This window comes from Theobroma cacao, chromosome 9 (assembly GCF_053813885.1).
Source record: "Theobroma cacao isolate CCN51 chromosome 9, ASM5381388v1, whole genome shotgun sequence".
NCBI lineage: Eukaryota > Viridiplantae > Streptophyta > Magnoliopsida > Malvales > Malvaceae > Theobroma > Theobroma cacao.
In genome coordinates, this window is record NC_142647.1 from 8,292,790 (window position 1) to 8,308,783 (window position 15,994).

Genomic DNA, 15,994 nt, shown 5'->3' on the forward strand with positions numbered 1-15,994 from the left:
ACTTTAATTAATTCTAGAACAATAATGGAGTAAAAGGTGAAACATTGCCAAGTTTAATTATATCAGCCAGATTCATCTGCTGAACCTCCTTGAAGGAGTAGCACTGCAGATAATACATTCTTATTGGTGTATTTTTGGTTTGGGCTTGAGAGACATGGTCAACTTACTTGAACAGATAAGTATGAGGTTACTTGTCATGGAGATAAATGGAAATGTTGGTATCTTCAAAATCAAGCTGAAAGATATGGTGAATAATCAAGAGAAAATCTGCACAAGTTCCATATGCATGGCAACTGGCAAGTATATATATTTATCTCCTGTGTGCATTTGCTGCATGCTTACAATATTTCATACCTACTTCACCAGCAAGAGAATGCTTGATGATTTTAGAAATTAAGAGAAGCTATATATATATATGTGTGTGTGTGTGTGAGAGAGAGAGAGAGAGAGCTTTAGCCTAGATTATATCTATCAACTTTCCTGACTTTGTAGTTTGTATCCCACAAAAAACAAAAGAATTTCCCATTTCTTGGGATTTAAATGACATTCAATTTATTAACTTATAAATTATGGTTTAATAAAAAAGAAGGGATATAAGATGATTTTGAGAATGTTTAATGAGAAAAGAAAGGACAATCTTCTTAATTAGAAGGAGTAGCAATCATTAATTCAAGTTTGCATTGTTTTTGTAGATACCATGTGGTTAATTATCTATAAGTATATTTCCTTATTGATAAAAAGAATCTAAATTTGACTAACTGCTCTTTGCAAGGCATGTTATGTGTGGAATTAGAGGTGTGCAAATTTAAATTGAACTGAATTGGAGTTTGTTTTTTTTTTATTCCGTTAGTTCGGTATTCAATTATTTTAGTTAATTAAATTTGGTTAGAACGATTTAATCGATTCCATTTTTTGTTTAAAATTTTTTCAATTGAATTAACCGAAATGAGTAACACTTAGCATGCTTGGTTCACTGGAAAGAATAGAATAGAAATAGAATAGTCATTCAAAGGGAATAGAATAGAGGAAGAATAGTTATTATGTAAATTGGTTCAAGGGAAATGAAATAGGATAGAAATTGCTATTATTATTTATTTCATTATTTGGTTGGTAAGAATAATTTTCAGAATGGTTAAGGAATAATGGGTAAATGATAAAAATACCCTTTATTAAAATTTAAAGATTTTTTAATTAAAAAACAAAAAAACTATGATGAGAAATAAATACTATTTATTAAAATTAAAGAATTTATTTTGTTAAAAGATAAAAATATTTTGAGCAATAAAATCAAAATAACTTTTACTATAATTAAATAATATTTTAACCAAAATACAAACATATTTTTTTTAATTTAATAATATTTTGTATGAGAAGATAATTAAACCTTTTATTATAATTAAATAATATTTAATATTAAAAGATAAAATATATTCTTCTTTAAATTTAAATAATACTAAATAATATTATTTATTACATTTATTATATTTATTATATTCAAATAATAATATTAAGTAATATGCTTTATAATATTTATTATAGTGAAATAATATTAATATATTAAATAATATTTAAAGATTTTCATTTCCCTTTTTTTGAAAATGAAGTAAAAAATTTTGTGTCTTTTGTGCTTTAGAGAGAGAAGAAGTGAGGAAGAGAGAGAAAAAAATAGGTTTAGTATTTTTTATGAGGTAATTTTTTAAATTGTAAAAGAGTATATTTGTCTAATCAATTTCGTTTCTTATTTTCAACAATTTGAAAAAGCTATTATCAAGGGGATCTTAATAATGGTTATTCAGGCTTCCCTTGAAATGATTATTCTGAATAATAGTTATTTCATTGAACCAAATATAATTTTATTTTAAGAATGAAAATAAGAGAGGAATAACTATTCTATTCTTCCAACCAAACATGCCCTTAAAGAAGATAAGTCAGCCTTGAGATTATTCAATTAAAAAAATAAACAAAATAAAATCTCAACAATTAAAAAAATAAAGAAAATCTCAATATGAGATCTTGTGAAAAAAATCACAATTGAATCGAACTAACTGAAATATTCAGAGTTTAATTTTCGATTATTATAATTACTTTGGTTCAATTTTAAATTTTCTAGAGAAGGCGTTCGATTTTTTCAATTTTAAAATTTTTAAAACCCATTTCATCAAATGAACTGTTTGCACACCCGGAGTGTGGATACCATTTCAAACAGACAAAAATCCACGCTACCCAGCCCTTATACCAAGAGGAAAGTGCATGTTGAAATTTGAACTGACTTAAAAGAAGCCCAATTGAATACCTTTCTGGGCCACATAGAATTTCCATGTTGTGGGCTGAGCTGAATGAACCTGGTCCAATTATTTTTTTCTTATGTTATAAAATTGTAATAAACAGTAGTTTGATTGTGAATGTCAGGAATTTTCTTAGAGGTCATGTTTTAATTTTATTAGATCATATTATAAGAATTTCATTTTAATGTGTTATTTTGATCTAAATATATTATTTTTATTTATTTTTAAAAAAATAAAAATTTTGGATCCCAAATCTAAGGCTTGACTCTGGTGAAGTGGTAATCCGTTCACTAAATTAAAGGTGACTGTCTCATGTTGTGTTAGTTCTTGTTATATTAACAATTCATAGGTTTAACTGAACATATTATTTCATATAATATCAAAATTGTGATCCTTTTAATTAATTATGTTGGAATGCTCAAAATATATAATGACCCAATTATAACCTTATAAAATAAAATATATTAATTCAAGTCTCTACCTCTACTACATCACTTTAAACAAACTACTCTTATAATAAATAACTAATGTCATGCTCGCGCATTACGCTCAGGATTGTTAATTGTTTTTTTTTAATTCAGTTTAGAGCAGTTGGTGTATATGTAATGTTAATTGTATTAGTATATAAATTGTTGATGAATATTTAGGCTATATAAAGTATAAGCGTAGCCATTATGCGAGCATTGGATGTTTAAACAAAGTGATTATTATATTGTTGAAGAAAGGCTGATGCCTTGACATAAAAAGGAGAAAGCTTGCTTTTTTGTAGTTGGCAAGACTATCTTGATAGTGTCATGTACAATAGTTGATTCAAAAGCTTGCAATAGAGTTGTGTATATTTAACAGAAATTGTGCAAAACTACTGCCTTCGTACAAAAAGGAGAAGGCATTTTGCTTTGCAGTTGCTAAAAAATTCGAACAAACCCCAACACAAATCCAGTATGACACTATAGAACAAAACATGTAGAGAAGCCAAAAACGCTAAGTAAATCAAAACAAAAGGAATGAAACATACAGGAACCAGCAAATCATTACCATAACACCGGCAACAGGAGCAAAAAAGAAAATAGACAAGAAAGTAAAAGGAAAATAGTAGGCAGGAAGGTTCTTGAATAGATTAAACAGAGCAAGAATACCAAAGTGCATGAATTATTTTTTGAGAATCCCAAAAGAACCTTAGGCAAAGTAGAATAAAAAATTTCAAAAGACCAAAAGAGACTTGAAATCTCTAAAAAATTTCAACAAACCCCAACATATATCCAGTATGGCACTACACAACAAAATCAAATAGTTGAACATGTCACCAAAGCACCGCTAACAGACGGTGTAGCAAGAAGCCGTTCGGCATTCATCATCTGTTAAAAGTCGAGCCCCCAAAATAGGAATCCAAGCAGAGCCAAAAACAGTTGCCATACATTGCCGATGAAGTTGAAACCTAAAAGTGTAATCAATTGAACTAAAAGAATAGGAAGCAAAAAGATGAAGGAAAAATGAAAAACATCAATCGTGGTCCATCAAATTTGAAGGCTAAAGCCCAAAATATCAGCCACGTGTGGGAGGAAGCAAAGTGAGCAAAAAGATGAAGGAATAGCCCATGCCTCATATATCTCAAACCCACAGCACAAAAATCAGCCATGTGACAGATGATTAAAGCTTGACGTGGAGCAAAACCAAAGCTTGAACGTGTCACAATTTGAGGCCCGTGCGTTGCGCTTAGGATTGCTAATTGTTTTTTAATTTAGTTTAAAGCAGTTGGTATAATAGACATGTAAATATGTAATGTTAATTGTATTATAATATAAACTGCGGTGAATATTTGGGCTATATAAAACATTTTCTTACAAAAAATTCATGTAGTGTAAGTGTAGTTATTATGTGAACATTCGATGTTTAAACAATTGTGATGATTATATTGTCGAGGAAAGGTTGGTGCCTTGATATAAAAAGGAAAAAGCTTACTGTTTTGTAGTTGGTAAGATTATTTTGATAGTGTCATGTACAAAAGTTGATTCAAAAATTGGTAATAGAGTTGTGCATATTTAACAGGGACTGTGTAAGATTACCGCCTTTATACAAAAAGGAGAAGGCATTCTGGTTTGCAATCACTAAAAAATTTCAACAAACCTTAACACAGATGCAGTATGGTACTACAAAACAAAACCAAACAACAAACAAAAGACCAAAACATGTGGAGATGACAAACACATTAAGCAAATCAAACAAAAGAAATGAAATATACAAGAATCAACAAAGCACAACAAACCAAAACCAAACCTTAACCACAACATGGACAACAGAAACAAAAAGGAAAACAGTAATCACAACACAAGACAAGAAAGTAAAGGGAAAATAGTAGATAGGAAGGTTTTCGAATGGATTAAACAGAGCAAAAATACTAAAATGCATGAATTATTCTTTGCAAATCCCAAAAGGACCCCAGGCAAAGCAAAATAAAAAATTTCAAAAGAGCAAAAGAGACTTGAAATCTCTAAAAAAATTCAACAAACCTCACCACGTATCCAGTATGGCACTATACAACAAAATCAAATAGTTGAACACGTCATCAAAGCACAACTGACAAATGCGTAGTTAAAAGCCATCCGATATTTATCATTTGCTAAGAGCCAAGCTCAAAAATAAAAAGTCAAGTAGAGCCAAAAACACCTGCTGCGATTGATAGCCGAGCCCCAAAAAAGGAACCCAAGTAGAGTGAAAAACAGCTGCCATATATAGCCAACGAAACCGAAACCCAAAAATGTAATCAATTTAATTGAAAGAGGAGCAAGCAAAAAGAGTAAAAAGATGAAAGAAAAATGAAAAACATCAACCGGTGCCCATCAAATCTGAAGGCTAGAGCTAAAAAATCAATCACCTGTGGGAGTAAGCAAAAGGAGCAAAAAGATGAAGGAATAGTCCAGAAGATCAACCATGATCTTAAACCCATAGCAAAAAAATCAGCTATGTGTCAGATAAGTAAAGCTCTACATTAAGCAACACCAAAATCTAAACTTGTCACAATTTTGAAACCCTCTTAGGCATCCTTTTAATATAGTTATAGGTTTTATATTTAAAGAAAAAAATATAGTACAAGTATTATAGTTGAAAACTCCAACTGCACTTCAACTATAGCAGAGCAGATGATTATTTTGGTTAACTTGATTTTGAATATCTAATAATTGAAATAATCGAATTTATATTTAAAAATAATCGAAATTAAATCGAATTTTACAAATAACTGAATTAATAGTAACTAAATTAATTTGGTTAGTTTTTTCGATTTTCATAACCTAAACTTAAGAAATTTCTTTATTTGTGTTTTTGTATGTTTATTTATGTTGTTTTTTTTTATAAATCAATATTTCAAAAACATTAAAAATGATGATAAAAAATTAAGATAAATCGATGGATACTCATGCAAATAATAATAATTAAAAATATAAAAAAAACAATAATAAATAATTTATGATTTATTTTTCATGTGAAAATTTTATTATATTTTTATTCAAGTTCAAGTAATTCAATTAAGAAAATTTTTAATCGAAATTGAATGGAATTAACACTAATAACTGAATTATTTTAACCAAATTATTTGATGAATCGAACTAATCAAACCAAAAAAATCAAATTCAGTTCAATTTGATTCGATTTGTATTTGTACACCCCTAACTGAAACTGCATCATGTCGGAGCTCCGTCGGTTACCAAATTGGGAAAAACAAAGGAATCAGACCGATCCGAACGAGGATATTCGGTTCACCCGCGTGACACGACCGATCCGCATTTGCAGCTTCACACGCGTCAGTACATGAAATTACGTACGAGTGCGACCTTGTTACCTGCAAGTAAGAAACGTTTACCAGATTCCATTATGTACCAAGCACGTCATCACGACGGACCCACCTAAACAGGTACACCCCGTAAAAGCAAAACTCCATCAACGGCCCAGATTGATCCCAGAACACTAAGTAGAAAGAATAGCAAAGGGAAGGTAAAGATCTCTTCAATCATCCTCTACTTTGAATGTTCGATAAAAAAAACACCAAGGTTGATTTGATTGATAGGCTTAACGGCAGCCATGGGAGGAGGTAATAAGAGAAGATCAAATAACAACAACAACAGCCATAATAGAACTAAGAGTAGCAAAGGAAGATCAAGAACGGACCCCAAATCTTCATCGTCTCGAATCAGGAACTCTCTCTTTGTGGAGGGTGGTCTTTTATCTGATTGGCAGTTGGATTCTCGAGGTCCCCTTCTCTTATTTTTCCTATTTAACTGCCTGTTTTGTTGCTGAGAAATGAAAATGGGAAAACAAACGAAGCTTGTTTTTTGTCTTCATCTAGAATTTGTTAAAGCACTTAAGAAATCAAATGGGTTGATTATATGTTTTATTAAGTTATAATGAAACTTAGTTGGTGTTGGAATAATCAAAAAGGTTGCTTTCCGTATTGTGTTGGAGGAAGGAATCGTAAGATCAAGTGGGTTGTCTTTTCTAGTTAATAAGTTAATTTCTTTGAAGGTGGATGTAGGGTTGGAATAGTGAAAAATCTTTTCGGGGTGTTGAATTGCAGGAAGGAATAGAAATGAGAATTCAAATTTGGGGTCGAATTCTGATAGGGCAAAGGCTTCTGCTTCTAAAAACGGATCATCAAGGAAGTCTGGTGGGAGTGCTATAAGATATGAGTACCCTTCTCTCAATCTTCAAGTATGTTCCTTTGCATACCAAGAGTTGGTTGCTTTATGTAATTTGTATTTTCATAAAGTTGAGTTTTTGTTCCCCTCTGTGGTAAGCACAGGGAAAAAATAGAGTGAAGAGGGAACTAGTGACATTTGATTGCGTTAAAGACTGATTCAATTTAAATTAAGGTTTTCGTATTGAAGCTCTTCGTTGGTATTGGTTTAATGTTTGTTTTCATGTGTGGTTTTCCCAATTCTAGTTTTTGTGGTTGTTGAAATTGATCCTAATTTTATCACTATCAAACTGGCATTTTTACTTAGTTTCTAGTTTCTGCTATTTGATGAAACTTGGAGGTTCTGTAAGAGGTTAGATATTGGTTGTCACAAACTTTTTATTTTTGTTCTATACGTTATTTGAACTGAAATAATTTGTTGTAGAGCAATATTTCCTTGTGCATTTTTTTTACAGGAAGTAGCTCCAAATGGTCTGCAAATAATACCCTCATTTTTAAGGACGTGAGTAGGAAAACTTAGTGTAATATTAGCCCTGAATTAGTGAAGATGTTTCGCTCAGTAGCATGATGACCCTTTTCTTTTTTTTTTTATTTTGTCACGAAGGTCTCTTTTATTCCCCTTTTGCTTCTCTTTAAGAGTTGTGTTTTTCTTTTTCTTTTTTTTTGTGTGTGTTAATGTATTTGAGAGTTTTGAGGGATGATTAATCCTGATATTTGAAAGTCATTTTTCTCCTTCCTGCCCCTGGTATAATGAAGGTAAATGATAAAGTCTTCCTACTTTGCCTAGTTAGTTTCATCCTTAAGAGGATCCCTCTCTAGCTCTGAGAAATGACTTGCATCAATGCTTTATCTAGGATATTTAGCCCAAAACTCGTAGTTAACTATACTGACTAGATTGTGATGATAGTTTTTTATTTGGATTTCTAGCAGGATCCAGAATCAGGTGTTCATGAGTGCAATGGAGATAAAAAAATGGATGAGTCACACACTGTTGTTTTGTTTGATTCAAAGGAGACCCAAATTGTTGCTTACATGGATCAAACCACACCTCCAAAGCCCCACCATGTAAAATATACTTATGAATACGATTCAGATTGTGTGCTAGGTGATAGCTCTCATAGAGGATTGGGTTTTGGTGATGAATCTGAGGCAAACCCCAGTGGAATTGAGTCATCTACAAAGCAAATAGAACAACAAGAGGGCGCATGTTCTGATTTATCGTCCTCTGAGAAGGAATTGGTTGCTGATCATGGTAATAATAGCAAGGTGGATGCAGAGGTGACTGAGGAATTGTTTGCTGATGCATCATCCTCAAAGAAAAACTCGAAAAACTCAGGGTTTTTGTCAATTGGAGGCATGAAGTTGTATACTCAAGATATGTCTGATGGAGAAACTGATGAGGACTATGATGGAGAATCACTAGATGATGAAAGCTCTGAGACAACCGATCAGGGGGAGCAAGACGGAGTGTATGGGAGTGATGCCTCTGAAATTTTGTCTGATGATGACTCAGATATTGATGAAGAGGTTGCAGAAGATTACATAGAAGGAATTGGTGGGGGTGATAGTGTTTTAGATACCAAGTGGTTGGTAGGTCAGGCTTTGGATGAATCGAATGATGATAGTTCTTCTAGCAGTTCTATTAGTGAGACTTTAGAGAAGCTGGGTGGGATTGCACTCCAAGATGCGTCTAGGGAATATGGCATGCAGAAGTATCAGTCAAGAAAGAAATACTCTGGGGTTGCTAATGATGTTTTGTCATCAGCTTTGGATGATCTTATGCTAGTGAAGGACCCAAGAACTGTATCTGCGAAAAAGAAGCATGTTGCCAGATTTCCTCAGTCTTGGCCTTTGCAGGAACAAAAGAGTAAAAATTCCAGAAGATTTCCAGGTAATGTTTGTTTACATAGGTTATCTCAATCCATATGCATTTAGTCTTCAGTGTGACGGTAAAAGCATCTTCTTTAGGTGCTTCTTTTCCATTTTTGTCCAGAAATTCTTAGGTTTTGTCTGGAATTGTGGAAAATTTATTGGAAGGAAAACTAGGAAAACAGAGAATTGTATTAATAAAAATATATTACAGGTTCACTGCCATAAATTCCTTTGTTAACCTTTCTCAACTTATATTAGCAGTATTTCTCCTTTTGATTTGGCCTTGGTATGCCAACATCTGAAATTTTCCAATATGAGGGCATTTAGTTTTTAAATGGTAACAAGTATATATTATTTTCAACTTTTTCATTTTGAAAAAGGGGAGTGTTACTATTAATTCAAATGCAGTAGATTGGTTGCAGCCCTTTTTAAAAAAACTTGATTTTGCTATCATGTTCTTTCTGGTACATTGATATCCTGAATGCAAATCGTGTTGTATATCCTTATAACATGCTTTACCATTCAGGTGAAAAGAAGAAATATCGTAAGGAAATGATTGCTGTGAAGCGTCGTGAAAGAATGCTTCGCCGGGGAGTTGATCTTGAGCAAATAAATTCGGTAAAACGAAAAACTTTTAAGAGATTTAACAACCCGCTTGTGCCTTTTATTGCATGTGTGATGATTATTGATGCGATTTGTTTTCTCATAGCATAGTTATCTTTTTTCTTCTTTTTTTTTTTTATAGCACACTCTCATAGTCATAGGGTTTTGCTATGTCATTAATGTTCTTCTTCTCCTTCTTCCACATTTTGAGTTTCTATAACTGTTATTTAAGTTTGAAATCTTTTGTTTGTATCTTTTAGACAGGGTTTTAAATAGTGGCCCTGTCATGGTGTAGCGACCGCTATTTTGCAGTAGTGGCAGCTTCTGCATCTGCTTTTGGCCGCTATTCATCTGTTAATTTGAATCACATTCTTAGTGGCATGTAATGGCCATAATAAAATGGTTTAGTGGTCCCTCGCGCCATAGCAGACTAACAGTGGCCGCTTTCCCATCCCTATCATGGGTTTCCCCCTTTTCCCCTGTTTCAGTTTCTAAAGAAAATTTTCTTAGAAAACAGCCTAATACCCACAAAGAAATAACCTTAGATCTAAAATTATTGAACAAATTACCATAAACAATCAATTTGAGCTTTAAACAAAAGAAAACAGATCAATTTTCGAGGGAAGAAGCAAAATTTTCTCAACAATCTCTCTTTGAAATTTTTTCTATAGAAGAATTGTTATATAAACACATGAGAGTGTACTGGCAGTATTATGGCAGCCTATCTTGATTTTTGTGGGGTGGAAACTTGCATCTACAAATTGAGGATAGATGGGTTGCTACCCTGCTATGATACTCGTTTGAGAAAGAAGCTAAGCAATCTGCCACTTTGACCACTGTTCGAGGATGTCAGATGGCTGTTGGCAAGGTTGATTGAGTTAGGATCTCCATTTGCGGGAGAGAAGAGGAGGTAGTCAGACCATGTGATGCTAGGATCTTGTTCCCATAAGAAAATACAAAAACGAGATTGAAGAAAAGAAAGGTGGAGGGCTCTGGCCAAGAGTGAGTTTTGAAGCAAATAATTTGGTGGGAGGGAGAAAGAGAATTTTTTGTAGGACAGTGTGCTTATTATCGGTTGTGTGAAAATTTGACTTTAGAGGGAAGGATTGGTTTGGGAGGAGAGTAGAAATTTCTGAGCGTGAAGTTTTTTTTTTTTTTTTTTTGACCTTTAATTAACAATATTATATACTTGGTTTTAATATATAAAGATAATTATAATATTTAATTTTATGATGTTATTATGATTTTTTAAGGAGTGAAAGTGCAATAAATAATTCAAATATTATGGAAAAGAGTTGTCGGGCTATGATTATAGAATTTTGGAGAAAGGGGTGCAACAAAAAGAAAATTTGCGACTGCAACAGTTGCAAGCAAAGGTAATGTGTATGCAACACCCGCAACTATGATAAACATTATGTGACTGAAAACGCGGATGCAACCTCATTAAAATCCCTGATTTTAGATATCTCTAGACATTATTACTAGTTATAATTGAACTACCTTGTCCCACCTCATGCTGGCACCTAAAGATTTCCTTTGGGTCAGAAAATATTTGAAATAGATTTAGAACAGCTATACTTGTGAAGAATTAATGAAAAAAGGATGCTATTTAAGTCTTTCATTTTTCTCTTTGTATAAGACAAGGAACAAAGTTTTATGTTCAGGAACAACTAGACGAAATAGTGTGCTCCATAGGCTTTTCTCCTATTTGAGAACCTTACCGGATTGAACTGAATTATTTTTTTTCTTTTCATTTCTTTTCATAGTTTATATTAGCAGAGGTGGTCCCAATAAATACAAAGCAAATTGACATAAAGGTGATAGAAAACAATCTATTAATTTGATTAAGTGAAGATAGAGTAGGTTGAGATATTGCATCAGAGGTCAGTGAATAATTGTGCAAGTCCACTTACATGCAGATATTTTCTTCTCATTGGAATTTAGCATATAAGCTTTTGCACTCTTTGGAGGATTAGAGAAGTACAATGCTACAGTTTTTAAGTAGAGAAACTGATGTAGCCAGAAGGTTTAGGACAATTAGAACTCAACAATTAGGCTTGAATGGGGTTGATTGTGTTTGGAACAATAAAAGATAATTGGGTTTTAAAGAAACCTCTTGAATAAAAATTCAGAATAACAAAGATGAAATAATAATAATTCTCTATCTAGGACCACCTATTTATGCTAGGTAAGATAAATCCTAATCAAATAGTAATTCTAATCCTAAATAAAGACTTAAAGTACTAAAATTCTAATAAGGATAGAAAAATAAATCTCAAACTAAAGAAAATAAAATCCTATGCCAACAAAAATATTAAATAAAATAGAATCCTAGATGTACCTGCGTCAGAAACAAATTCTGAAATCGTTTAATTAGCACAAAAAGTCCTTGCTCTTAATGATCTTACTCAAGATATGGTCTGAAATAGAATACAATGGCAAAATCTGATCTATGTAGCTGACGTGTCATAGTGGGAAAAGGACTGGTTGTTCTTGTTATTTTGGTTAGTAATCTTGATGCAAGATTCAAAATTATTCTGTCACAAGTGGATAAGGCACAGTAAATGCTAAATGAATGGTGAATGACCAGTACATTTATATGATTTAAGCTTGTCCATCATTATTTACTCGTATAACTTTGTTTTTTAAGTAGCAGCACAAATCCTGTGATATTACTTTTACTAGCAGCAGAAATCCTGTGATATTTCCACAGGATTAAATAAGTGTTATTATTGCCTTACATAAAAAAATAAAAATAAAACCTTGTAAAGAATTTGTTATGAGATCAATGTGTAAACTTAATTAGTTATACAACTTCCGTAAACAATACTAGTGGACAAGGAAATAAGAATGAGTACATGATATTAAAGTATAAGTGGAGATTTTGGGGAAAGCTTAAATTTTGACTTTCACTCTTTAGCTTGAATGAATATTCCATGGAAACTATCTTATATAATTCATTTTTCAATGTAAAAAAGGCTAATAGAATAATAGGAAAATAAAGTGTGATAATGTATTTATATAAGTGTATTAAATTCAAAGTTCTGGGAAATTATAGGATTGGATTATTGAAGATGAAACAAACAATTCTATCTCTTTTATTCACTATACGGCAATGCTCTGAGACGAAGGAAACTTTTGAAGTAATTATTAGATCAATATTGTATTATCATGGCTGGTTCAGGACTTTAACTGCTCCATGGTTTGATGAATTGTAGAAATTAGAGCAGATTGTTTTGGATGGGGTTGATATGTTTGCTTTTCAACCCATGCATCATCGAGATTGTTCCCAGGTATGAATCTATGGTTTAACTTTAGCAGTTTGAAATTTATTTTCATATTCAGCCCCCTCCCCCTCTTGTTTGTTCTGCATCATTTTTACCTTATCGGCTTATCTTACAGGCGTGGATCATCTTCTGCCATGAGATGATGAGATGCAATCATTATATGACAATTTTATCTTAGTGCAATTGAATGGCTTGTTTCATTAGTATCAAATGAAGGATAAGGTTTATTTGGTTTTAAATAAGGCTATGACTTGGAGAATTATGTTAGTATGTACTGGAGAGCAGATTATCTACGAGGATTATCTATGAACTTATTTGATAAAAGTAGACTCCAGTTAGAATAAGAACGAGAAGCTTCTATTACTAGGAGACATGCTTTTAAAGTTAATCAGTGTTTTGAAACATAATGTGTTATCCCATCACCTTGGTATAGTCATTAGGAAGTGAAAAATGAATTGCCTTATTTAGTTCTTGTGCGTTATCCAAGTAAGCCTTCAGGTGCCAGGTGGATAGTGCACAATAGCTTGTAACCCACCGGCCATGAGGCAACTTTTTTGTCTTCTTAAACATTTTCCCCAACACAATGTTGCTAATGCTCAGGAAACCTGAGGCATTGCTTCATCTAATAGTGTTTAGGCATACTTCTATTTGTTTTTGTAGTTTCATTTACATTGACAGCAGTAACTTTGCTTTTATTCTCAGGTCATAGTTTGAAAGAGTTTGTTAATTTCATGGTTTACAAATGCTTGTTGTGATGCTTCAATGCTTCCAATTGGTGATTTCCTTTATGTCTTGTGGTATTGGCAGCCTTGTTTAGTCATCATAATGGTTTTTTATTTGATGTTCTCATTCTTTTTCATGAAGTACATTTGAGCTTTTAGAATAATTTTCTGCAACTCTTTATATCAACTTAGCTGAAAATATTAATTCATTAATGTTCAGTTTGAAAAGTTACTCTGTTAAACCAAATCTATGGCCTAGCAAAGCAAATGTCATCAGCGGTGTCAAAGAAGATGAATTGTAGGATGAAAATATTAGTTACCCAAATTAACTCTTGCATTGAATGGAACAGAAACCAATTAAGGAATCCTGTTTTGAAATTGAATGTGGAGGTCTGAGTTAAATCAACATAAAAGTGAGGCTTTTATCTTCAGTTTTACCAAGCTGATGACTCCTTTGCCGATATTGGAGTATATTTGATGTGCTTCATGTCTCTGTAGGTACAAAGATTAGCTGCAATTTATCGCTTGTCCAGCGGCTGCCAAGGTTCTGGCAAGAAAAGGTAATTAGTATGTCTGCTGCATGATTTAGAAATGGAATTAATGCTTAAACTTGATGCCCTTTCCTTTTACAGGTTCGTGACAGTGACACGCACACAATACACATCCTTGCCATCTTCCACCAACAAACTTCGCCTGGAAAAGGTTCTAATTGTTGTTAGCTACATTCTTATGATTATACACTGCATACAGAGGATTGTGCATTTATATTTTATCCAATTGTTAATTTGATGTTATATTGCCCGTCTCAAGTTACAGTATGTAATTGGACAGTCTCTTAATGGCAACTGAGCAAACTTATAACCATGTTTTTTTTTTTTCCTGGATTTCAGCTAATTGGAGCTGGCAATGAGGATGCAGACTTTGCTGTTAATGAAGGCTTTAATAGAAAGTCTGTGGCTGCAGGTAGAACAAAAGCAGAGAAGGTTGGTAAAGGGAGTGGCTTAAAGAAAGCCAATTCAAGTTACATTGGTGAATTGATTGAGAAAGAACGAAGTGGGAAAAAGGGTTCATACGCAAATCAACCTGTGTCATTTGTATCAAGTGGCCACATGTCATCAGAAACTGTTGAGGTCAGAACGATGGATCCTGAGGGTACAGCAGAAACTTGTGAACATAAGGGTATAGTCAGCTCAGCACAGTTTGGTGCATTTGAGGTACACACCAAGGGTTTTGGATCCAAAATGATGGCTAAAATGGGATTTGTCGATGGTGGAGGTTTGGGAAAAGATGGTCAAGGAATGGCACGGCCTATTGAAGTCATACAGCGGCCTAAGTCACTTGGGTTGGGTGTTGATTTCCCCAGCGCAAGTAGTGACTCAGACATGGTTCAAAATATATCCAGTGGAGCTTCTGAAAGGCGTACCAAAGGATTTGGTAACTCAGCCAGGGGTCAGCATAAAGGTTTTGGAGCTTTTGAAAAGCATACCAAAGGTTTTGGATCCAAGATGATGGCCAAGATGGGTTTTGTTGAAGGAATGGGCTTGGGTAAGGATTCACAAGGCATGGTGAATCCTTTAGTTGCTGCTAGGCTCCCAAAATCGCGAGGATTGGGTGCTAAACATTAGATGTCATGCCTTAAATGAATGTACAAGAGGCTAGCATTTGAATACTAACAGTTATTCGGTCAGTTCCTTTATCATTTCCCTGGTTTAGGACCTGTTTTCATTAGTTGGGGCTGTCAGGCCCTTCCATTTCAATTAGTTTATAGGGTGGTGACACTGAATATCCAGGATGTATTGATAGAAGCCACAAATTAAAGTTGCAAAAGGCATTAAATGAATGCCTGTATGTGTTTGGAGCCCTTCAAGCCTTATTTTTGGCGTGGTTGTGACTGGTGGGAGCTGTAAAGAAGTCTTGTTTTGAGTGCTTCCCCATGTGACAAGACACAGTTCGATCAGGAAATGTGAAAAACACTGCCCCATCCAATCACGTAAACTTCCTTCTTTAAGCCTTTTATTGTGGGTGATTACTACATGGAGCTCCGCTCTCGTGAGGTCCTGGAGCATGAGCCGTTCTATTTCATGGCTTTATTATCCAGAAATTAAGTTAATACTATCATATATTTAAAAGTAATTAAAATGTAATTTACATTTAAAAATAAAATTTTTGTCAAAATTAAAAAAAATAACAAAAATAATTTTCGAAAATGAGACAAGCCGGAATCAAGTTACATATATATTTTTCGAGTTAGGATCAGATACTAAAAGTAAAATCCAATGTCAAAGCAAGGTGGGTTCAAGTTAATAAAACGTTGGGTCGAATTCGGCATATAAAATTTTGTCTCTTCGTGATGTTATGTGTCACTGTTTTAAAAAAGAATCGTGAATCTTAAATTAGCTGTATATTAGAGTATAATTGTATATTTAAATATTCACATCATCTTCAATTTATGAAATATTTTTTGTAAGCTAAAATCATGAAACTCGATAGATTAAAATAGATAATATTTTACAGATTAATGTGGATTGAGATATCATA

At 33.0% G+C, this 15,994-nt stretch overlaps 1 protein-coding gene across 2 annotated transcripts; it reads left to right on the top strand.

Annotated features, from left to right (window-relative positions):
* The first annotated feature begins 6,238 nt into the window (after positions 1-6,238).
* LOC18588917 (D111/G-patch domain-containing protein) lies at positions 6,239-15,451 on the top strand. Of its 2 annotated transcripts, none has more exons than XM_007013645.3 (8): positions 6,239-6,528; positions 6,853-6,986; positions 7,900-8,863; positions 9,371-9,462; positions 12,666-12,740; positions 13,955-14,016; positions 14,089-14,158; positions 14,347-15,451. In XM_007013645.3, exons 1-8 carry the CDS (start codon positions 6,360-6,362, stop codon positions 15,079-15,081), a joined length of 2,301 nt encoding a protein of 766 aa, XP_007013707.3. In that variant the 5' UTR covers positions 6,239-6,359; the 3' UTR covers positions 15,082-15,451. The 2 variants fall into 2 exon arrangements, with proteins under 2 accessions (XP_007013707.3, XP_007013704.3); XM_007013642.3 differs by having other exon boundaries at positions 6,240-6,528; positions 7,903-8,863.
* Positions 15,452-15,994: the final 543 nt, after the last annotated feature.